The 25,802-nt window shown below is 42.3% G+C and overlaps 1 protein-coding gene across 1 annotated transcript in view; it reads left to right on the forward strand.

Annotated features, from left to right (window-relative positions):
* Positions 1-25,802, forward strand: part of CYP27A1 (cytochrome P450 family 27 subfamily A member 1) — a 37,547-nt gene that overhangs the window by 7,134 nt on the left and 4,611 nt on the right. Inside the window, exon 2 of the mRNA XM_005574315.4 lies at positions 24,393-24,583. Within this exon, the coding sequence (XP_005574372.3) occupies positions 24,393-24,583 (191 nt within the window). The remainder of the gene's footprint in view (positions 1-24,392; positions 24,584-25,802) is intronic.

The raw sequence follows: 25,802 nt of genomic DNA on the forward strand, positions 1-25,802 counted from the left end.
CTTAGCACTCATGTTACCATCAGGCCTTCCAGAGATTATTGTCCATTTACCTTGACTGGACTTGAGTGTTTTTCAGGGTCATCTGGTAGACATCTATGAAGTTGTCCTTGAGGCTGTAGCAGAACAGCGAACATGGCCCAAAAGCCTCAGGGATGGGAATATGAAACTAGGTATTAAGACAAAATATGTGTGAGTTATGCCAGTTTTGTAATTACATTGCCAGAATGAATCACTGCAATTTAGCATTTGCACTTATAGACAAACTGCTGTGGGCAAAGAGACATGCAAAATATTCAAGGCAGCCTTATTTGTGGTCAGGAAAGATTAGAATGATTTAAATGTCCCATAGTAGGGGACTAATTAAATTATGGTACATCCATATGATGAGATTTCATGCAGCCATTAAAAAGGTTAGGGACAGACCTATTAATATTTATTGCTTGCTAAGAGATGGAAAGAATGTGTTGAAAGAGAAAAACTTTAGCTGAATTAAGTTTAGCAGAGTTTAACTGAGCAAAGAACGATTCACAAATCAGACAGTGTCCCGAGCCAGAGTAGGCGCAGAGACTCCAGTGCAGCCACGTAGTGGAAGATTTATGAACAGAAAAAGGAAAATAACATACAAAAAATGGAAGTGAGGTACAGAAACAGCCAGATTGATTACAGCTTGGCATTTACCTAATATGAACACGGTTTGAACAGTTGGCCATCTCTGATTGCCCAAAACTTGGTGATTGGCACAAGAGTAGGCTACAGTCTGTATACAGCTCCATTTACATTATAGGTCGTAATGTGCTGAGAAACTTTTAGGCCAAACTTAATATATAAGGCGGCAGCGTTAGGCTAAACTTGAACTTGATTTAACAATTCCCCACTTTTGGTCATCTCAGTTTTAGAGGATGACCAAGACTTTACTCACTGATGTCACTATCACCATTGTAAATGTATTTATTTGTTCTTGGAACCCATTGGGAAATAGCAGAGCAGTGGGTTTTGTAAGACGGGAACAAGGACTTCCGGTTATTTTTTGTAAAGGTTAGAGTAGAGGGTACCTCTTTATGCTGGGATGTCCTGTTTACAGAAGAAAAACAAAACCTAGTCTGTTCTAGGATCTATTTGTTTCCTTAAAGTCTTAGTTTGATTATGTCACATTTAGCATAAGTGACTCCATTTTGGTTTGGTGTGGTCTGTTGGAGGCTAGTGCATGAGCTCAGTCCAAAACAATGGCCTCCCATAATTTGTTTACAATTTCTCCTCTTTTGGTCAGTTTCTTACTTAGGTAAGAGTATGAGCAAAACGTAGGGCCTTAGCACTGCTCTCAGTTACCATCATTTTGTGTTTCTGGTCTCAGCACGTCATTCATAGGTTATGGTGCCTTTCATGGTCACATATTTCTTTTAGCTCTTTTCATTCCAGTTGAAGAGAGACCATTTGACATTCTACAGATGGCTGCATGCAAACATTTAAAACTTTTGAGAGAATACATTGCACCAGGGAGACTACTGTTACGACTATCAAAAGGATAATACCTAGAGTTTGGAGTATGCTCCTTAGCCAGGTTCCCCATAAACCAAACCAACTAAAATCAAATAGATCAAAGAATCAGCTAGATAAAAATTCTACTTGCTTTGACTAAGCAGTCTCTTTGTTAATCCCCTACAACTGAATCTCTAAAATACCAGATGTGATGAAAGTGCCAGCAGCTGCATAGATACTTCCCTGTTTAGCTAGTAGGTAATCTAGAGCAATTCTATTATTTAGCGTAACTTTCAGAAGAGAATTTAAAGTCTGTTGTGTAACCATATCCTTTACAGTAGGATCTGCTAGAGAGTCTATCATGAGGGATAAATTTCTTTCTTTTTCTTTTTTTTTTTTTTTTGAGATGGAGTCTCGTTCTGTAGCCCAGGCTGGAGTGTAGTGGCGCCCTCTTGGCTCACTGCAGCCTCTGCCTCCCAGGTTCAAGTGATTGTCCTGCCTCAACCTCCTGAGTGGAGTTGGGATTACAGTCACGTGCCACCATGCCTGGCTAAGTTTTGTATTTTTAGTAGAGACGGGGTTTCACCATGTTGTCCAGGCTGGTCTTGAACACCTGACTTCAAGTGATCCACCCGCCTCGGTCTCCCAAAGTGGTCGGATTATAGGCATGAGCCACTGCGCCCAGCTGAGGGATAAATTTCCAATCATTGCCTCATTTACTCCAAACCATGGAAAAAAGGACCTAACACATGATACCATTTGAGAAGAGTGAAGACCTCCTGGCAATGATCTTTTAATCCATGATGTAGGTTAAGAGGAGTGGACCAGTGTTCTGTTTCTGACTGACTATGAGGCAACGTATGTGTCATTAAAATTTCTCACCTACATTGGGCCTTTGTCTTCCATCTATTAAGGCATAAGGTTATCCATGTAATAAGGCTGGCTGCAAAATCTTTCATAAATAAAAGTACACTCCATGAGTGCACACAACAGATCCCCTTTTCACTTCTACTGTTCATAGGGGCATAAGCAAAGAAAAAAAATTGGGGCCGGGCGCGGTGGCTCAAGCCTGTAATCCCAGCACTTTGGGAGGCCGAGACGGGCGGATCACGAGGTCAGGAGATCGAGACCATCCTGGCTAACACGGTGAAACCCCGTCTCTACTAAAAAATACAAAAAACTAGCCGGGCGAGGTGGCGGGCGCCTGTAGTCCCAGCTACTCGGGAGGCTGAGGCAGGAGAATGGCGCAAACCCGGGAGGCGGAGCTTGCAGTGAGCTGAGATCCGGCCACTGCACTCCAGCCTGGGCGACAGAGCGAGACTCCATCTCAAAAAAAAAAAAAAATTGGAAGATAAGAGTCTCGTGATAGTAAAGAAGTCTTGATCTGTGATCTTGGGAAAAAGCTGTCTACATCAAGGATACTGTCTTCTTCTGGGGAGAAACTTCTCTGGTTAGCTTTACTTTAAGGTTTCTAATGGGTTTACAGTTCCGAGTATGTGGAGGGACCTTTCTGAGTTATGAGATTATGAACCAAGATTCAAGGTCTGAAAGTCTTGATGCAGTGTGGATGGCAAGGGCAGTCTTTCTGTGACATTCCCAGAAGACCCACTCTTTGGGTTCTAGATTGTAAAGGGCTTGATGTCCTCAGTCAGTGAGCCATGAAAAGCTTTCTTTACCTGGTGAAAATACAAGGTGGCATAATGAACTATTGTTATAACATCAGTCCTCTTGTGTGGGAAAGCTTTTATACAACCAGAAAACCTGCACTGAAAATGACAATAGAATGAAAACCCTCTACAAATGTTTAAATGTCCCATCAGGTAGCGAAATGTACCTGAAATTTTGATTGTCTTCCCAGGAATATGGGTTTGACAAACCAAATATTGGTCATAAACTATTTTAGCAATTTAGAAGTCACTACCCCCCCGCCACACACTGCACACACACACACACACACGTGTATATATATTTAACTTGGATCATTTAATCTTTTTTTTTTTGAGATGGAGTTTCACTATTGTTGCCCAGGCTGGAGTGCAATGGCGCAATCTTGGCTCACTGCAACCTCCGCCTCCTGGGTTCAAGTGATTCTTCTGCCTCAGCCTCCCTAGTAGCTGGGATTACAGGCATGTGCCAACACGCCCGGCTAGTTTTGTATTTTTAGTAGAGATGGGGTTTCTCCATGTTGGTCAGGCTGGTCTTGAACTCCTGACCTCAGGTGATCCACCCACCTCGGCCTCCCAAAGTGCTGGGATTACAGGCGTGAGCAACTGCGCCCGGTCAATTTGGATCATTTTATCTTTTTCATGATGAGTTATGGAATGCAGAACTTTTAATAACAAAAGCTTTAAGGACTCAGGAAGGACAAGGTGGCTGTCCTGGTTCTCCGTGAGTCCATGCTTAACATCGGACTTACCTCCTCTTGAATACCAATTGTTTCTCCAATTTAGGTGCATAGCACTAATAACTGGTAAGTTATCATAGGTAATTTGACTTAGACCATGGAGTTCATTCAAATTGTGTATCTAAACAATTTCAGTACTGGATGATTTAGCATGAAAATCTGGCAAGGTTTTGTTTTTGTTTTTGTTTTTTGTTTGGCATTTAATTAATTTTTGTTCTGCTTGAGTTAGCAGTTTTATAAACCAGTCAGTTTCTTCACTAAAGTTTCAAGAATTCTTACCCAGTCCAAATGATATGATTTTAAAGTATTGGCTGGGCGCGGTGGCTCAAGCCTGTAATCCCAGCACTTTGGGAGGCCGAGACGGGCGGATCACGAGTTCAGGAGATCGAGACCATCCTGGCTAACACAGTGAAACCCTGTCTCTACTAAAATACAAAAAAAATTAGCCGGGCGAGGTGGCGGGTGCCTGTAGTCCCAGCTACTCGGGAGGCTGAGGCAGGAGAATGGCGTGAACCCAGGAGGCGGGGCTTGCAGTGAGCTGAGATCCGGCCACTGCACTCCAGCCTGGGGGACAGAGCCAGACTCCGTCTCAAAAAAAAAAAAAATAAAAATAAATAAATAAAGTATTATAACTTTTTTTTTTTTTTTTTTTTTGAGACGGAGTCTCGCTCTGTTGCCCAGGCTGGAGTGCAGTGGCGCAATCTCGGCTCACTGCAAGCTCCGCCTCCCGGGTTCACGCCATTCTCCTGCCTCAGCCTCCCGAGTAGCTGGGACTACAAGCGCCCGCCCCTGCGCCCGGCTAATTTTTTCTATTTTTAGTAGAGACGGAGTTTCACCATGGTCTCGATCTCCTGACCTTGTGATCCGCCCACCTCGGCCTCCCAAAGTGCTGGGATTACAGGCGTGAGCCACCACGCCCGGCCAGTATTATAACCTTTTAAAATAATTCAAGAGTGCTTCTCAGGGTTCTTTCTGTCCTTTCATGAACCTCCTTAAAGACATCATATTCTAGGATTTTGCGTGTTTGTGAAATTTTCATAAACTGCATCAGAATTAAGCAATTAACTGGGGAAATGACTTCAAATAGTCATAGTTAATGACACAATTGACAAGGAAATTTGGTTATTTCTGTGGCCTACAATACTATAACATACATATTAGAATTTTAGAAATCTCATACAATTTTGGAACATATATTAATAACATTCATTAAAATATAACCTGAAGAAGATTAAACATTATTTCTAATTTGACAATGCTTCCTATGTAACTTAGCATGTCAAATAATTCTGTTTACCTCTCTTTTGGAGGCTTCAGGGAACCTCTGTAACATCCCAAAGTTAAAAGTTAAAAATGACTTAATTTTGAAGCTGAAATCTGATTTTTGGAAAGCCTGTCAAATATGTCAAAGATTTAAAACACTTGACCAAAATAGGTCACCACAAAACAATAGTCATTCATTTAACCAAAGTGATCATTTAAAGATTCTTTTTGTTTGTTTGTTTGTTTGTTTGTTTTTTGAGACAGAGTCTCACTCTGTCGCCCAGGCTGGAGTGTGATGGCATGATCTTGGCTCACTGCAACCTCCGCCTTCTGGGTTCAAGTGATTCTCCTGCCTCAGCCTCCTGAGTAGCTGGGACTACAGGCGTGCACTACCATGCCCAGCTAACTTTTGTATTTTTAGTAAAGACGGGGTTTCATCATGTTGGCCAGGCTGGTCTTGAACTCCTGACCTCAGGTGATCCACCCAGCTTGGCCTGCCAAAGTGCTGGGATTAGAGGCAGGAACCATCCCACCTGGCCTGAAAGATTCTTAAAAACAAAAAACCTGTACTCTTTGATAAAGGAGACTCATTTTCCAAACAATCAAAAAAGACAGCACGAGACAGAATCTGTCTCTTCTTTTCTTTTCTCTCTGTTTTTTCTTTTTGCAGTTTATGTAAAAAGTGAACAAAACTATTTTACTGTCTTATTAACACCACAGAAAATTTTATTCAAAAAAGAAAAATAAATTTTACTTTTGTATTAGTATATTATCATATTAAAACTAATTTTAATAAAACTTCATAAATACATTTATCAAATTTATCATCTTTTAAATCACACAAGATTTCCATAAACCTTTTGTTTTACATTTTCCCCAAGTTTCTTTCTTTCTCTTTTTTTGGAGACAAATTCTCACTTTGTTACCCAGGCTGGAGTGCAGTTGCACGATCTCAGCCCACTGCAACCTCTGCCTCCTGGGTTCAAGCAATTCTCGTGCCTCAGACTCCCAAGTAGCTGGGATTATAGGTGTGTGCCACCATGCCTGGCTAATTTTTTGTATTTTAGTAGAGACAGGGTTTTGCCATGTTGGCCAGGCCGATGTAGGACTTTACCCTTAGTTCAATTAAAAATGGGGCCCTTGCCACACAACCCTAAAGGAAAGATTAGGCTCGCGGACACATAGAAGGGTGAGAAAAATGGAATTTATTGGGTGAAAAGGAAAAAAATTCAGCAAAGCTAGAGAGGTGCCTGTTAACAGGCCCCCATCTCACAGACTGAATCCCCAGGTTACCACCCTAGAACAGGAGAGGACAGTCTCCTCCCCCTGCAAACAGCGTGAACCTCCCGAGGCTCCAGCCCAGTGCGTAGACCAGTCGGAGTTTCTCCAGGGACCTCTTTTTACTTGGCTGTCTCATTCCCCACTCTAAAGAAGTACCTCTAACTGCCATTAGAATAAGGATTGGGATAAGGGTGAAGATTGATCTTAACTGCTTCCTGCTGACAGGGGGCACTGTTTTGGGAAAACGGCAGTCATATCTCCCTCAGAGGCCTAAGGGTCCCTGGCAAAACGGGCCACTGTCCAAGGCTCTGGTTGCATGACCATTTGGAGTTTGATGGCCTGAAGATGAGAAGAGACAAACCAGGTTTTTCGAAAACATGTATCAAAATGAGAAAAGGGTGGGTAAGTTCAGCTCAAAAATCCCAAGGCCTTTTACCAGTGCCCAGGGAGAGGGAGGCTAAAATGCTGACTGGTTAAAAAAACTTTATTTACCCTTTTGCCAGCATGTTGGGCTTCTGGGTTCCCTTCCCCTGAGCCCAATCCTGAACCAGTCAGTTTAAGGTTTGGGAAATTAACTTTTCCCAGTTTGGAGGATGCATCTGAGGGGAGTGTCCTGTATAGTACAGAGCCACAATTACCTGTCAGTGAAGAGAGGAGAGAGGAAGAGAAAAGAAAAAAGAAGGCGCTTTTTCAAAGGGGTCCCAGAGGTTCAGGATGCAGCACTTGAGAGGGTGCAGACTGAAGATGAATGGCTACTCATCTAGAAAGAGAGGAGCAGGCGTCCCTGGTTCCCTTCTCTTCCTACCAAATATCTGGGGTTTATAAAGGAGAGAAGGAAGAGCATTCTCTTTCCCTCTTCCATCCTTGCATCCCCGAATCCCAACAACTGTGACAGGGTGCCACCCATGGGTGTCAAAGCGGCCTGCACCCATGAAGCAGGGAGTGCCTAGAGAATAGGAATTATCCATTCTCACCTATGTCTCTATTCCCACTGGTGTCAGTAGCCTTGGAGTTCCCTAGACCTCATTTATGCCACAGATACTAGCATGACCTTTATCTATGAAATGAGAGGCTTGGCCTAATCAGCAGGAATTAGTCATGCTCACCTGTGCTGTGCCCTTTAACCTCTGTTATCGTCTCCCTCTGGATCCCTTAGATCCAGTTTTCTTTCCTAGGGCTTTGACCTGAAGCTTGGAATTGAGTTTGGGATAAAATTGTGTCTCAGGGGGTGTTGCATGGACTCCTTATCATAAGCCAAATGCTAAGGTGAAACTGTGGAATTGAGTCCTCCTCCAACAAGGGAGAGGAAAGAATGTCTTGTGACACACCCAGATTACTGGTGGCTATAGTTATGCTTGCTAAGACTGGGGTGCATGGTGCTTGGTTTTGGTTAGCTCCCTTGGTCTTACTTTCCCAAAAAGGAAACCTCTGAGTGACGGGCATCCTGCTTATTCCCATCACCTGATGGGATTTGGAGGATAATTGCTCAGAACTAGAATATTGACCCAGATTTTTACATTGTCCATCCCCCTTTTCCTTCTGAGCTGCAGCCAAAGATTGCTGGTTGGTTCACAGGAGCAGGCAGGGTTAGTCAAAAATGTAGGCAACAACTTAAGAACAACGAATGAGTTTAGAATGTAATTACAAATGTATGATAAGTTTTGAAACATAATTTCTCTCTCTCCAGTCCTCACTTTTGTTAAAATAAATCATAATAGGACTGAGTTGTTTGCAAAGTAGATGTTAGTCTTATACTTGACCTGATTATTTGCATAAAGTACAGCAAGAATAATTATTTCTACATAGGCCTTTTAGATTGGCTCTGATGGAACTCTGTTCCACAAGGAAGCTCAGATAAGACCTTTTAAAGCTGAGCCCAGCCATGGGTTTGTATCCTCAAATACCTGTGAGTTGGGTGACCCTCTCCTTTAAGATCCCAAGGTAAACTCAGAGCTCCTGGGCCTGTTAGAGAGTGACATTCTTTACTGACCACAGGTCAGGAACCCTGTACAGGGACTGTGTAGATGAGGGTATAAGGCCAGTTTCTTTTCCCCAAGGGGCTTTTATTGACTTAGTAAGTCGAGCTTGACTCCTTAAAGGGAAGCATACTTTTCCAGTCAAAGCCTTGGTAAAACAACAGTTTCTCCAATTGTGTCCTATTGCAAAAGAAAAATGGATTCTTTTTTTTTTTTTTTTTTTTTTTTTTGAGACAGAGTCTGGCTCTGTTGCCCAGGCTGGAGTGCAGTGGCACGATCTCAGCTCACTGCAAGCTCCGCCTCCTGGGTTTATGCCATTCTCCTGCCTCAGCCTCCCGAGTAGCTGGGACTACAGGCGCCCGCCACCTTGCCCGGCTAGTTTTTTGTATTTTTTAGTAGAGACGGGGTTTCACCGGGTTAGCCAGGATGGTCTCTATCTTCTGACCTTGTGATCCACCCGTCTCGGCCTCCCAAAGTGCTGGGATTACAGGCTTGAGCCACCGCGCCCAGCCGAAAAATGGATTCTTTTTTTTTTTTTTTTTTTTTGAGACGGAGTCTCGCTGTGTCTCCCAGGCTGGAGTGCAGTGGCGTGATCTCGGCTCACTGCAAGCTCCGCCTCCCGGGTTCACGCCATTCTCCCGCCTCAGCCTCCCAAGTAGCTGGGACTACAGGCGCCCGCCACCACGCGTGGCTAGTTTTTTGTATTTTTAGTAGAGATGGGGTTTCATCATGTTAGCCAGGATATGAAAAATGGATTCTTATTGCACTGATGCAAACAACTATATTGTCATAAATTAAGAATACTCTGCTGGGTGCGGTGGCTCACACCTGTAATCCCAGCACTTCGAATGGCTAAGGCGGATGAATCACCTAAGGTCAGGAGTTTGAGACTAGCCTGGCCAACATGGTGAAACCCCGTCTCTACTAAAAATTCAAAAATTAGCCAGGTGTGGTGGTGCACACCTGTAGTTCCAGCTACTCGGGAAGCTGAGGCAGGAGAATTGCTTGAACCCGGGAGGTGAAGGTTGTAGTGAGCCGAGATCACGCCACTGTACTCCAGCCTGGGCGACAGAGCAAGACTCTGTCTCAAAAAAAAAGAAAAAAAAAAAAGAAAAAAAAGAGTACTCACAGATAGTTTCCAAATTCTAGAGGAACCTGGCAGAGAGAAACAAACATGCTCCAAATTTTGTTCACAGGCTTATAGCTTACTCAATTATTGAGGCTGTAAATAGTTCAAAATATGTTTCCGTGACTCTGAAAAACAAAACAAGGATCAGCAATATTACAAGCAAAAGTCAAAAAAACTTGTTTCAGTTTCCTGAGTTCTGTTTCAGTTCTTTTTTTGCTTGATATTTGTGAACGTTTCAGCTCTTCCTTTATTCCAATGTTACAATATCCAAAGTTATCAGAAACCTGCATTTGAGAGCACCTGTCAAAGTTCTATAGCTTACTATAAACCATCTTTTGAAAAGGATTAAAACAAGACAACAATTGTCTGTGACTAACAAAATTCCCACGGTAGTTACAGTTAGAAACACAATTGACAAAGAAGTTTGGTTATCTCTGGTTTACAATATCTTAACAACCTTAATTATAATTTCTTTTGGAGACAGAGTTTTGCTCTTGTTGCCCAGGCTGGAGTGCAATGGCATGATCTCAGCCCACTGCAATCTCCCTCTGCCTGCCAGGTTCAAGCAATTCTCCTGCCTCGGCCTCCCGAGTAGCTGGGATTACAGGCACCCGCCACCACGCCTGGCTAATGTTTTGTATTTTCAGTAGAGACGGGGTTTCACCATGTTGGCCAGGCAGGTTTTGAACTCCTAATCTCAGGTGACCCACCTGCTTTGCCTCCCAAAGTGCAGGGATTACAGGCATGAGCCATTGTGCCTGGCCTTAATTATGATTGATAGCATGTACTCAGACATCAGAATTTTAGAGATCCCATACAATTTTGGAACATATATCAGCATTATTCACCAAGATATAACCTAAAGAAGATCGAACACCATTTTGGCAATCTCATGTAACTAAACGTGACAAATTATCCTGTTTACCTTTTCCAGAGACCCTCTGAACCATCCAAAAAGCCATGCATCAAGAAAGACAATTTTGAAACTGAAGTTTGATATTGGGAAGTCTGTTAAATACGTTAGAGGTTTAGAACACCTGATGTTATGAAATGGAATTCCAGATTATCATAAATTACTTATTTTGCCAAAATGATGGCTCAGAAACTTAAAAACAAAAAACCTTTTATAACCCTTCACAAATTTTGCTAAAGAGCAGATTAGTGCCTTAGGAGTACCTTGTGCTTTTATTTCAATGCTCAATTTACAGAAAAAGCATATAATACCCTTTGGAATTTAGTCAATATATTCACACACAGAATTTTGCAAGATTAATTTTTATAATCCTTCCACTACTTGTTTGAATTTTTAGCTTTATCTTATCTAATTTAAAACAATCTTTTAACCCTGGTCAAGAATTTACATTTTCATGCCTTCTTATAATTTTTTTTTTTTTTTTTGAGACAGAGTCTTGCTTGCTCTGTCACCCAGGCTGGAGTGCAGTGGTGTATCTTGGCTCACTGTAACCTCTGCCTCCCAGGTTCAAGCAATTCTCATGCCTCAGCCTCCCGAGTAGCTGGAATTACAGGCGTGCACCACCATGCCTGGCTGATTTTTTTGTATTTCTAGTAGAGATGGGGTTTCACCATGTTGGCTAGGCTGGTCCCGAGCTCCTGACCTCAGGTGATCTGCCTGCCTTGGCCTCCCAAAGTGCTGGGATTACAGGCATGGGTTACCATGCCCAGCCTTCTTGTAATCTTTTATTAAAAATACATTTTATTGTTCTTACACACCTTGCATATAAATCTATTTTCAGTGTTTTCAATTACATGTTACAATGGTAACTCCTAGCAATTTTAACTTTAATGTAAAACCTGGTAAATTGTTTTAATTGTGTGCTACGTGTAGCCAAGGTCTGACTCCTTCCAGCATAATTAAGGGTGTAGTTAATTCGGTATGTCCCCAGGCCTTACCAATTGTGAAGTAGGCAAATCAAATAGTTCTCAAAACTCAAAAGGCAGTTTAGAACCTTAAAACACTTAGCAAGCCTAGTACCTAACCTGCATAATTTAGTTCACCTATTTATATTTTGATGATACGTGCTTTTTACCAATAATCAGCCGGCCATGCAAGGCCCTTGGGTCATGTGTCCCAGCCCCAGCAAGGAGGGACCGGGAGGGGAGGGCGGCTGGGAGCCACCCCTTGCTGGTCTGTCCCAAAAAAAGAAGGAAAAGGCCATGGAAAGGTGGGCACAACTTCCTCTACCCTCAGAAGTCTAAGGGAAAGGAGGCTTAGAAGCAAGCCTCAGCCTCCCAAGAAGCTAGGACTACAGGTGTGTGCCACCATACCTGGCGCATTTTAAAATTATTTTGTAGGAACAGGGGTCTCACTATGTCGCCCAGGCTTGTCTCGAACTCCTAGGCTCAAGCGATCCTTCTGCCTCAGCCTCTCAAAGTGCTGGGATTACAGGTGTGAGCCACTGCACCCAGCTTGTGATAGTTAATTTTATGTCAATTTAGCTAGGCTATTGTAGCAGGACGAGCCACAAACAAAACTCCTCAGACACCGAGTTAAAGAAGGAAGGGGTTTATTCAGCCAGGGGCATCGGCGAGACTTCTGTCTCAAGAGCCAAGCTCCCCGAGTGAGCAATTCCTGTCCCTTTTAAGGGCTCACAACTCTAAGGGGGTGCATGTGAGAGGGTCATGATTGATTGAGCAAGCAGGGGGTACGTGACTGGGGGCTGCATGCACCGGTAATTAGATTGGAACAAAACAAGATGGGGATTTTCACAGTGCATTCCTATACAATGTCTGTAATCTATAGATAACAGAACCAATTAGGTCAGGGGTCGATCTTTAACTACCAGGCCCAGGGTGGGGTGCCGGGCTGTCTGCCTGTGGGTTTCATTTCTGCCTTTTAGTTTTTACTTCTTCTTTCTTTGGAGGCAGAAATTGGGCATAAGATGATATAAGGGGTGCTCTCCTCCCTTACTATGATACTCAGTTGTTTGGTCAAGCACCAGCCTAGATGTTGCTGTGAAGGTAACATTAACATTAAATTGGCAGGGCCGGGCATGGTGACTTCTGCCTGTAATCCCAGCACTTTGGGAGGCTGAGGCAGGTGGATCACTTGAGCCTAGGAGTTCAAGACCAGCCTGGGCAACATGGTGAAACCCTGTCTCTACTAAAAACACAAAAATTAGCTGGGCGTGGTGGCATATGCCTGTAATCCCAGATATTTGGGAGGCTGAGAGATGAGAATTGCTTGAACCCAGGAGGCAGAAATTGTAGTGAGCTGAGATTGTGCACTGCAGTCCAGCCTGGGTGACAGAGCGAGACTCGATCTCAACAAACAAACAAACCAACCAACCCATGAAATTGGCAGTAAAGCAAATTTGAGTAAAGCAGATTGCCCTCCGTGATGTAGGTAGGCCTTGTTCAAGCAGTGGAAGGCCTTGTGCGAAAAGACTGAAGTCCCCAGAAGGGGAATGAATCTGCCTCCAGACCACCTTCAGATTCAACATTGTAATATTGACCCCGTTGGAATTTCCAGCCTGCCAGCCTGTGTGGCAGATTTTATACTTGCCCACTGTTAGGGACAAACTGCCCCAAAAAGCTTGTTGGTGCTCCCCACCCCTCCCGCTAATGCTCTGCAACTCTTTTCCGTGCTGCCCACCCTTCCCCCAAGTCTCTTTATGTTTCTAAACCCTTATCTAGGCGCCGCTGTGAAGCCAGCAGACTTCACTTATCAGACCTTGCTGTGATAAGCAAACCCCAATTACAAACCATCCAGACTGCACGGGGTGAGGTCGTGGGAAGCATAAACAAACTTTACCTACACCTTCCTGTAAGTTCCTGTTTATCTAGCTGCTACCATAAACGTCACAAGGTGATACGTGGCAAAATTAACCAGCAAATAACCTCGGGATGCGGCCATACCAAAGAACACCCTCAAACTCCCCTCCCCAATATAAACCCCTCATTCTGTAAGCTTGGGGCTGGCTTCCTCTCTGACTGTTAAGGGAGCAGCCGGCAGGTTAATAAAAACTTGCTTGCCTGACTTTGGGTCTATTTTTCCTTTCTCTCAGCTAACTTTACACCAACCTCCATGATCACGTGAGCCAATTCTGTAAAATAAATCTCTCTATATATACATACATCCTATTGTTTCTTTTTGTTTCTGGAGATTCCTTTTAAATATATCCACAAAATTACATCAGTCCACTGTCAAATCAGAGTTTCTTCCAAATCCAGTTAAAGCAATTGTTAGACCATACCCATGGGTATTTCTCGGTGCCCCAATGACTTGTGCCCAGTGTCGGAAAAGGCTGAACAGGTTCGACAACTGTGTTTGCCATCAAGTCCCCAGCACACCTTGACCAGTGCATAAATCCTCTGGTCCTCCTTAGAGAAGGAGGGACTTGGGTTTCTGCCCTAGTCCTGTTCATCTTGACGGGGGTAAGATCTTTGCAAAACACAAGGAGACATATGACTGTAATGCAAGTTGTGGGGTACCCCCATTGCTGAGAAACCCCTGCTAGACCGCAGCCAAGGGGTTTTATATTCTGCAACTCTTTTCTGAGAGAGGACAAGGCAGAAAGTCCGTATCTCAGAACCTGAGAGGTGATAAGAAGCTGTCTTGGGACACCTCCGAGGGAGATGGGGAGGCCAGTGAGGAGTGGGAGGGGCCTCCCATTCTTCAGTGTTCCAGGAGGATCACAGGGTAATAAGTTTCAAGGCTCAGGGAAGGCTGAGTCCAAGCCTTTGTGTATATGGATACGTGGAAGGTCTTAAGGGTGCTATGGCAAAGTCACGCAACCTGGTAGTGCTGAGCTAAACTAGAACAAAATCTGTAGCCAAGCCGTCCCTGACCCCTCAACTGGTACTGCCAGCTGGGGATGACTGAGTTGAGATAAAAACACAAGACTGGCCTGGCACGGTGGCTCACACCTGTAATCCCAGCACTTTGGGAGGCTGAGGCGGGCAGATCACCTGAGGTCAGGAGTTTGAGACCAGTCTGACCAATATCCTGAAACCCAGTCTCTGATAAAAATAGTAGAGCTGGGCATGATGGTGGGCGCCTGTAATCGCAGCTACTTGGGAGGTTGAGGCAGGAGAATCACTTGAACCTGGGAGGTGGAGGTTGCAGTGAGCTGAGATCATACCACTGCACTCCAGCGTGGGTGACAGGGTGAGACTCCATCTCAAAAAAATTTCTTTTTAATAAAAAAAGAAGAAATAAAGATAAGACACTCCAAGTTGGCCAGGTGTGATGGCTCACAAAAAAATAAAAATAAATAAATAAATAAAAACACATGACCATGAGACAAGCACTTTCTTTTCCTATAAAAATTATCTTTAAAAAAATCACATAAATATGAATTACAATTACATGCTAATTTTGTGGCTACATACCACATTTAATAGCAAATGCCATTTAGAATTGAAATAACTTACAGAAGTAATATATGCATATTTTAGATAAATGAGAAAATTAAAGAAACAAAAAGAAGAAAATCCAAATCTTCCATAATCCCAACACCTATGGCATAGCACGATGCCTTATACCCATAGGTTCTTAATAAGCGTTTGTGAGATGAATACATAGATACACCCATGATCTTGTTATAAGCAGACAGGCATTGTCTGTTTTCCCCATATGTCATCTATATATATATGTTTTTTAAAATAAAAGCGTACCATATGCTCTCTTTTGTAACTTGCCATTTTACAGAAAAATAAATATGAATATCTTTTTCAATAAACACACTTATATAACAATTTTTAATGACTGAAAAGCATTTCGTTGGATGACTACATAAGAATTTACTGAACCCTGTTGTTATACATTTAGATTTTTCATGTTTAAAGCTTTGATTAACAATATATCTAGCACTAAATGTTTGTGTACCTTCTCAATTATTTTCTTAGAACAAAACTCCTAAAATGGAACCATTGTGATAAAGGATTTGTTCAGATCTTTGATATGTAGCACCTGCCAAATTGTCCTCCAGAAAAGTTGCAAAGGGAATACTTTTGCATGACAAAGGCCATTCCAAAAAACAAAAACATGGCCACACATGGTGACTCACGTTGCTTGTAATCTCAGTACTTTGAGAGGCTGAGGTGAGTGGATCACTTGAGGTCAGGAGTTCGAGACCAGCCTGGCCAACATGGTGGAACCCTATCTCTACTAAAATACAAAAAAATTAGCCAGGCATAGTGCCGCATGCCTGTAATCCCAGCTACTAGGGAGTCTGAGGCAGGAGAATCACTTGAACCTGGGAAGTAGAGGTTGCAGTGAGCTGAGTTGGTGCAACTGCACTCAAGCCTGGGCAACAGAGTGAGACTCCGTCTCAAAAAACAAAAACAAAACCAATTTATTTTTGCAAATTAGTACATGCAGAATATATATCACAAAGACATACCATTTTCAACTATGATATTTGCAAAAACAGTCTCTGCAAATATAGTTGAAAATGGTATGTCTTCGTGATATATATTCTGCATGTTCTTATTTGTGAGATTGAACCTATTTTCTGAATAGATTTACTATTTATATTTCTTTTTTTTTTTGAGACGGAGTCTCACTCTGCTGCCCAGGCTGGAGTGCAGTGGCCGGATCTCAGCTCACTGCAAGCTCCGCCTCCCGGGTTCACGCCATTCTCCTGCCTCAGCCTCCCGAGTAGTTGGGACTACAGGCGCCCGCCACCTTGCCCGGCTAGTTTTTTGTATTTTTTTTTTTTTTTGAGACGGAGTCTCGCTCTGTCGCCCAGGCTGGAGTGCAGTGGCCAGATCTCAGCTCACTGCAAGCTCCGCCTCCCGGGTTCACGCCATTCTCCTGCCTCAGCCTCCCGAGTAGCTGGGACCACAGGCGCCGCCACCTCGCCCGGCTAATTTTTTGTGTTTTTAGTAGAGACGGGGTTTCGCCGTGTTAGCCAGGATGGTCTCGATCTCCTGACCTTGTGATCCGCCCGTCTCGGCCTCCCAAAGTGCTGGGATTACAGGCTTGAGCCACCATGCCCGGCCTACTATTTATATTTCTTTTTTTGTAAATTCCGTATTTTTGTTTTTATGTCAATTTTTCTAAAAAGTTTTTGAATTGTATATTCACACATATTTTCTTCTTGTATTTTTGTAGTTTCTTTTAAAATCTTTATCCCACCTGGGATTAGTTTCTGTGTATGGTGTGAGGTCCACAAGGCAGGTGCCTGACCAAGGGATCACATAAGGCGCAGGAATGGAGCCTGCACTTGGCTTGCCAGTCCCTGGGCTGTGGCCAGGGCTGCAGCTGCATCTGCCCGAGCAGGCCTTTTTTTTTTTTTTTTTTTTTCTCTAATTCCTGCTTAAGGCACTTTTTAGGCCAGCAATGACCACGGATGTGGGTTCTCACTATATTTTCTCCCCCAAAAATCAACCAGTTGCTTTAATGACATTTGTTCACTTATTTGTTTCCTCTTATTTAAGACTAGGCTAAGATCAATAGGAATTAGTTTAGCCTCTGCAGCCTAGCCCTAGTCAATAGGGGAACGACACAGCAGCAGGGGCCACGTGCGTCAGGGATAAGAACCCCTTCCCCTCCTTGTCCAAGTGTGCGCTCACCATTGCTCCATCTGTAAGGGGTGCACCCTTCCGTAGAAGTAACTTGCCTTGCTGAGAATTAAAAAGAACAACAACAACAAAAAGACTAGGCTAAGATGTGAAGAAACAGAACTACTTGCATTGTTACTAAATGCTTTTTCTATCTGCTAATTAATTGTTTACTTCCTATAAGGTCTTTACTATTTCTTGCTCATTCAAAGAGCTTTGATTCTCAGGATGCATGAGTTTCTTCTGCTTTTTGGAACGTTGTTCTAGCAGCTTGTCAAAGGTAAGGAAGCCCTCACATTTCTGTTTACTCTTCCAGAAGGCTGCTTACTACCAGTTTGTTGCTGGGAGAAAAATAATGCTGTTTCCTGTGGAAAAGAGAGACTGCCGACGTTTTCTTCAGAGAGCAAATAAATGAGAATAAACCAGCCTCTGCTCCCTCATCTAGGATCTAGGAACTGATACTGTAACTTTCTTTTTTTCTCTCTTTTTAAGCCATTCTAGTGGTTAACCGTGGCTTTGGTTTGCATTTCCTTAATGACAAACGATGTTGAACAACTTTTCATGTGCTTATAGGCCATTTGTATATCTTCGTTGGAGAAATGTCTATTCAAGTTCTTTGCTTTATTTATTTATTTATTTATTTTGAGGCAGAGTCTCATTCTGTCACCCAGGCTGGAGTGCAGTGGTATGATCTCGACTCACTGCAACCTCTTGGGTTAAAGTGATTCTCATGCCTCAGCCTCCCAAGTAGCTGGGACTACAAGTGTGCGCCATCATGCCTGGCTAATTTTTGTATTTTTAGTAGAGACAGGGTTTTGCCATATTGGCCAGGCTGGTCTTGAATTGCTGGTCTCAAACTCCTGGACTCAGTGATCTTCCCACCTTGGCCACCCAAAGTGCTGGTATTATGGGTGTGAGCCACCACGCCCAGCCATTCTTTGCTTATCTTTAAACTGAAGTTGTCTTTTTGTTGTTGGGTTGTAACAGTTCTTTGTATACTCTGGATATTAAACCCTTGTCAGATATATGATTTGCAAATCTCTTCTCTCGTTCTGTAAATTGTCTTTTTACATTCTTGATAACGTCCTTCGATGCATAAAAGTTTTAAATTTTTTTTCTTTTTGAGACCGAGTCTCACTCTGTTGCCAGGCTGGAGTTGCAGTAGTGCAATCTTGGCACTGCAACCTCTGCCTCCCAGGTTCAAGTGATTCTCCTGCTTCAGCCTCCCAGGTAGCTGGGACTACAGGCACGTGCCAGCACACCCAGCTAATTTTTGTATTTTTAGTAGAGATGGGGTTTCATCATATTGGCCAGGATGTTCTCGATCTCTTGACCTCGTGATCCATCCACTTTCGCCTCCCAAAGTGCTGGGATTATAGGCGTGAGCCACCATGCCCCACCATTTTTTTTCTTTTTTGAGGTGGGAGTTTTACTCTGTCGCCCAGGCTGGAGTGCAGTGGCACAATCTCAGCTCACTGCAGCCTCTGCCTCCCAGGTTCAAGTGATTCTCCTGCCTCAGCCTCCCAAGTAGCTGGGACTACAAGCATGTGCCACCTGGCTAATTTTTGTATTTTTAGTAGAGAGGGGGTTTCACCATGTTGTCCAGGCTAGTCTTGAACTCCAGACCTCAGGTAATCTGCCCACCTCGGTCTCCCAAAGTGCTGGGATTACAGGCGTGAGCCACCACATCCAGCCAACAGTTTTTAATTTTTATGAAGTACTATTTATCTATTTTTTTTTAAATTGCTCATGGCTTTGTTATCAAATCTAAGAATTCATTGCCATATCCAGGGTCATGAAGACTTACTCTTATATTTTATTCAAAAAGTTTTATAGTTTTAGTTCTTCTCTTTAGATTGTTGATCCATTTTGAGTTAACTTTTTTATATGGAGTGAGGTAGGGATCCAGCTTCGTTCTTTTGCATTTAGTTATCCAGTGGTCCCAGTACCATTTGTTGAAGAGACTTTCTTTCCCCATTGAATGGTCTGTGCACCCTTGTCAAAAATCAGTTGACTGTAGATGTTTCAGTGTATTTCTGAATTCTCAGTTGTATTCCATTGGTCTATATGTCTACACTTATGCCAGTAACATACTGTTTTGATTACTGTAGCTTTGTAGTAAGCTTTGAAATCAGAAAATGAGAATGTTCCAACATTGTTTTCTTTTTTATTATTGTTTTGGCTATTTAGGGCCCCTTGCAGTTCCATATTAATTTTAGGATCAGGTTTTCCTTTTCTGCAAAAAGGCCATGGAATTTTGATAGGGAATGCATTGAATTTGTAGTTTGCCCTGGGGAGTACTGCCATTTTAACAATATTAAGTCTCCTAATCCATGAACATGGATAACTTTCCATTTATTTGGGTCTTTAATTTCCTTCGCAGTGTCTAGTAGTTTTCAGTGTTCGACTGTTTCACCTCCTTGGTTAAACGTATTCCTAGGTATTTTATCTCTTGGATACTATCTATTAGTGTGTTTGGGCTGTCATAGCAAAATGCTGGGACCAGATGGCTTAAACAACAAATTTATTTTCTCACAGTTCTGTAGGCTAGAAGTCAGAGATCAGGGTGCCAGTGATTGGTTTCCAATGAGGGCTGTCTTCCTGGCTTGTAGTTGGCTGCCTTCTCCCTGTGCCCTAGAGGGCAAGCTCTTTGGTGTCTCTTATTATAAGGACACTAATTCTATCAGATCAGGGCCCCACCCTTATGACCCCATTTAACCTTAATTACTTTCTTGGAGGGCCCATCAATAAATATAGCAACGCAGGGTTTAGGGTTTCAACATAAGAATTTGAGAGGAATGCAGACATTCAGTCCATAACAGAGGTTACTGTAAATGGAATTATTTTCTTAATTTCCTTTCAGATTGTTCTTACAGGTTCTTAAAACTCCAGAGGAGCTACTGTTAACCAGTTTCCTACGTATCCTCTTCCCCACCCACTTTCTATGTCTGTCTCTGTCTCTCTCATGTTCTTTGCATTGTCTGCAACATGTTTCTTTCTGCTGGATTCATTGACAACTGTTAAGTATGTACTGAGTGTCTTATTAATGTGCTTAGCAGTGTGTCCAACAATTTGGGATGTCATAAAGAAGTATGACATGGTTTCTGCCTTTGAGGATTTTCAATTTAGTTGAAGAGACAAGAAAGACATCCACAAAATAATTAGAAAACAATTTAGGGACATATGTAATTAAATTCTCAACTGTCTGGCCCATGCACTAGGATACAAACTCTTTAAGAATGGTCTTTTATGCTGTGCTTACTGCTGTATCCCTAGCCCCTTGAACAGTATAGGAGGAACAGGACATGAGATTCATAAATGAATGTTGAATGAATTCAACATTCTCCCGCTTTGGAGTTTCATCAGGTGGGGGCTAACCCTCCCATTCATCCTGAAAGATGATCTTTGTTCTGCAAAGTGGCTCTTAGACCCATCTGAGCCTCCCAGCTGGACCCATCTGAGAATGCTGGGACTTTCCAACTGGCTCAGGTTACGATCTAATGGTAGGATCACAGACACAGCATGTATCGCTCAGCAAGTATCCTGCTGTCTTTCTAAAATAACTTCTTACATAAGTAGATCCTTGTTAAGTTCCACTAAGTAAACTAACTGAGAAGCATGAAGGAAGAAGGCACGACTTAGCTAAAAGGAGAAATGTCCCAGAAACCTCCATACTGAGGGCCAGGAAGTGGTCTCAGAGGCTTTGGATTCCAGGAAAGAAGCTGGTGTTATTTATCTACTTTTAAAATGTAACTTTTTCCCCTCTGATTCCAAGAACGTGGCAAAAAATTTGAAAAACAAATCACAGTATAGAGAAGAAAGTAAGTTAATTTGTAAAGCACTGTTTACCACCATTGAGATAACTGCTGTTCAGATTTTTATTAAAATGTTATATGTAAGTTTACTTGAACTTAACAGAAGGATAAGAAATCAAACTTTAGATAAATATTTCTTCAAAATGGTATATATTTGTTTTAAACGGGTCTTCTAAAATTAAAGAATTAAGAGACATATTAAGAGGCTGGATTTATTGCAGTAGTTCTCAATCTGTGGTGATTTTGTCCCCCAGGGGACATTTTGGAAATGTCTAAAGACATCTGTGGTAGCCACAACTCAGAGGGTATGTGGTACTCGTGGGGAGAGGCCAGGAATGCTGCTAGGCACCCGGCAACGCACACGACTGTCGGCCACAACATACAATTATCCACTCCGAGTATTAACAGTGCCACAGTTGAGGAATCCCAGATTGTTATTGCATAGTATTGTGGTTTTAAAATAGTACACGCTTTTCAAGGGCCTATGTTTGTTTCCAGTTCATAGGACATAGTTGTTTTCTCAGGGATCCATGGAGTAAGCGGTTCAGAGCATGGCCTCCAGCCAGGTGTTTGGAGTTTGAATCCTGACTCTGCTACTTAATGATAAAGTGACCTTGAGCAACTTCTTTGGGCCTCAGTTTCCTCATCTGCAAAATTGTGGTTATATATATATGTGTGTATATATATGTGTATGTGTATATATTATATGTGTGTGTATATATGTGTATTATATATGTGTGTGTATATATATGTGTGTGTGTACATGTGTGTGTGTGTGTGTATATACATATATAGATATATTTTTTGAGATGGAGTCCCCCAGGCTGGAATGCAGTGGCGCAATCTCATCTCACTGCAAGCTCCGCCTCCTGCGTTCACACCATTCTCCTGCCTCAGCCTCCGAGTAGCTGGGACTACAGGCGCCCGCCACCATGCCCGGCTAATTTTTTTGTATTTTTAGTAGAGATGGGGTTTCACCATGTTAGCCAGGATGGTCTCGATCTCCTGACCTCGTGATCCACCCATCTCAGCCTCCTAAAAAATTGTGGTAATATTAAACCTACCCCAAACAGCTGTAGTGAGGATTGAATGGTTTATGGTCAATCCTCACTACAGCTCTGGTTTATGGTCAGCTCTATGGAAACATGTGCAATTATTATTGTTAATGTCTTAAACTGGAAACAAATTAAGCCTACTAGGGAATTTAATAGAGAAAAATAGACATGTATGTAAAGTATTTTTTAAAAGGAACCTTTAAGAAAAAAAACAAAACTCACTTATAGGAAAATGATATGGCTGGGGCACTTATAAATCTCAGGAGTATTTGCATGAATTCAGAGGCCCAGCAAGGTTTCCCTGCCTTCTGGAACTATCTGGTCAATGTCAGGTGACTTACTGTTTCAGAAAACATGTCTTTTTGTACCTTTAGATTTTAAAAGTTTGAATAGGTAATACATTATAATAGTTCAAAACTCAAACAATAGAACATGATACACATTAAGCAGTCTGACCCCCTCTGCTATTCCCCTGACCCTCCTATAGTAATCACTTTATGTTTATTTATTTAGAGACAGAGTCTCACTCTGTCACCTAGGCTGGAGTGCAGTGGGTACAGTCATGGCTCAATGCAGCTTCGACTTCCCAGGTTCAAGCAATTCTCCCACCTCAGCCTCCGAGTAGCTGGGATCACAGGTGCACACTGCCATGCCCAGCTAATTTTTTTTTTTTCTTGTAGAGACAGGGTTTTGCCATGTTGCCAAGGCTGATCTCAAACTTCTGAGCTCAAGTGATCCTCCTGCCTTGGCCTCCCAAAGTGCTGGGATTATAGGGGTGAGCCACGATGCCTGGTCCAGTAATCACTTTAACTAGTTTCTTATGTATCCATCCAGTATTTTTCTATAAAAGCAAATACAAATACTATATATTCTTATTTTAGACCCCCTTTCTTAGACAAAAGATATACTTTTTCACATAACAATTTATCTTGGATATCTTTCTGTATTAGTATACAAGGAATTTCTTCATCCCTTTTTAAGGTGACATATTATTTCATTATGTGGATGTCCTATGCTTTGTTTATAAATTTGCTTGTACTTTTTGTAAATATTAACAAATCATCCTCCAAGTAGGGATGTGTTATTCTGGAGTCCTACCAGCAGTATATTTTCCTTCCAGGAAAATAGGCGTATTCACTGCAGTTTACAGACGATCAACTGTTCAAAATTAAGACATACTGTCAAGTGTTCCTGGGAGGTAGAAATGGGAAACAGGTCTAAATGCATGTTGGGGGTTTGTCAAGACTGTCCTCCCAGTAATTGGCAGAATCAGCCATCGGTTCAGGGTGATGTCCAGGTAAATGGGTGATATATTGAAGGCAATTATGTTGGATTGGTCCTAGGAGCATCCAGGTTTTAACACCAATACTAAGACCCAGTAAAGTTGGAGTTTTTCTGGACTATGGGTTGGGTGAGGTTTCCTTCTGTAATTTGAATGATAGATTTCATCTCTTTAATTGGTAATGTCTCTTTTATAGAAGCCCTTTGGCCTAATTTCTATACTGGAACCGATTCTGATCCTCTTAAACTCTCTTCAGTAACAGATTAGGAAAGACGAAGTGCCCAGGAAACCACTATGTTTCATTTTCTTTCGGTTTGTAAGTGTAACTTACCTAGGAAATTTAATCTCAGGATTTGTGGGTTATTTAAAATTTTTATCCCCTGAAACATGTTTCTTTTCCCTCTCATTTTCAGCAACTATAAGAATATCATAGCAATGTCAAATTCATAGAGGCTATGGATATCAATTGTCAAGTGCTTTAGAAATTCTAAGATAAAATATTTGAGAGTTATAGTCCATAACATGGCCAGTAATTTTTTTTACTTCTTTTTTTTTTTTTTTTTGTCATGTTAGATTTCAAAGACAAAATCATATGGAAGCTCAGGAAACTCATGGGAAATAAATATCATACCACATGGCTTACTTACTTCATATTTGGACCCTGACTTTCTTATCCAGCCTATTGTTTTTCCTGTTGTTCCTCATCAGGCTACTCTTTTCTTGTTGATTACACAAAGCATTCATCATTTCATTGACAACAAGCTACAGTAGATTTAAATGCAAAAAAGGAGCTAGAGGCTTTCTATCACACCTCACTTAAGGGCTCAGTTTCCCTAAAATGTTGGCCCCCAACATACACCTTGACATACCTCAGTTTGCCATATATCCCATTTTTCCAAACCATTCCTCCAAGGACCTGGATGCCCCTAGTTCCACCAGACACTCATTGCTCTAATATTCTAATATTCTAGTTACTTGTGTGCCCATTTTTTTTTTAATTGCTCTTCCTCTGGAACAACAGGTCATCCTGGTGCCTACCTCATACACAATGTACTTTTTTTTTTTTTTTTTTGTCCAGCCCATTTGCTCTGGTGTAGCCATCAGACCCTTCCTCACCCCATCTCCTCTCCTGGAAGCACCTGCCCAACTTGGCCCAGTTATTCAGTTTTGATTGAATCCCACAGGTGCTTTACAAGGCCAAGTACGGTCCAATGTGGATGTCCTACTTAGGGCCTCAGATGCATGTGAACCTGGCCAGTGCCCCGCTCTTGGAGCAAGTGATGCGGCAAGAGGGCAAGTACCCAGTACGGAACGACATGGAGCTATGGAAGGAGCACCGGGACCTGCACGACCTGACCTATGGGCCGTTCACCACGTGAGCTGGGGACTGAAGGGACTGGAACGGGGCTATAGAGGGTCGGGTGAAAGATAGTGGGCACAGGGCAGGCAGGTGGATAACCAGCAGAATAGGACCCCCCTGCATCCTCTGAACCTGATAGTCTAGAGAGCAGTTGTTGGGAGGTGCTGAAGCCCAGGGACCATTCATTGACTCTCCACTAATAAATATTAGGTTGGTGCAAAAGTCATTGCTGTTTTCACAGTTAAAAATTATGGCAAAAACCACACCTGTAATCCCAGCACTTTGGGAGGTTGAGGCAGGCAGATCACTTGAGGTCAGGAGTTCAAGATCAGCTTGGCCAACATGGCGAAACCCTGTCTACTAAAAACACAAAAATTAGCCGGGTGCGGTGGTGGGCATCTGGGAGGCTGAGGCAGAAGTATTATTTGAACCCAGGAGGTGGAGGTTGCAGTGAGCCTATATCATGCCACTGCACTCCAGCCTGGGCAACAGAGTGAGACACCATCTCAAAAAAAAAAAATCTTTTTAACTTGACATCTGCCACTGAGGGCAAGATTTAGGTTGCAGGTTTTCATTGGGCCAGGCCACCTATGACATGACAGCTCAGATTTAGAATCGGAGCTAAACATTATGTAGAGCCCTTTGTAATCTATTTACATTTTTTTTTTACTCTAAAGCCAGTTTCCTGAACAGATGATATCATATGCATGCATTTAAAAGCTCTTTTGTGAATCTTTGAGTCAGATGATTGGGGGAAAAACGCTATTCTGCTAACTCATGATAAGTTTGGGGATCTAAAATTTTTGTTTTAACATGTATATTTGTAAAATATCATTTTATGAACCATTGTTTCCCCCAGGTGATATTTTAACAACCACATTTAAGTTCTGTATATCTGATTCCTACTGTTGAGAGTTTTACTTTTGGAACAACTTGAAGTCCCAACAAATGGGTCTATTCTGGTTTTCATTTCTTTTTCAGCAACACTTTTAGTTTATCTTTTTGCAGTTTTCCCCTAACATAATAAAGGCAGCTCCTGGGGTGGGGTGTTGAAAGTCATTAAAGAAATAATAATTTTTTAAAACAAAAAATATGTATTAAAAAAATAAACTTGACTGGGTGCAGTGACTCACGCCTGTAATCCCAGCACTTTGGGAGGCCAAGGCGGGCAGATCACGAGGTCAGGAGATCGAGACCATCCTGGCTAACACAGTGAAACCCTGTCTTTACTAAA

The sequence above is a fragment of the Macaca fascicularis genome, chromosome 12, assembly GCF_037993035.2.
Source record: "Macaca fascicularis isolate 582-1 chromosome 12, T2T-MFA8v1.1".
Taxonomy (NCBI): domain Eukaryota; kingdom Metazoa; phylum Chordata; class Mammalia; order Primates; family Cercopithecidae; genus Macaca; species Macaca fascicularis.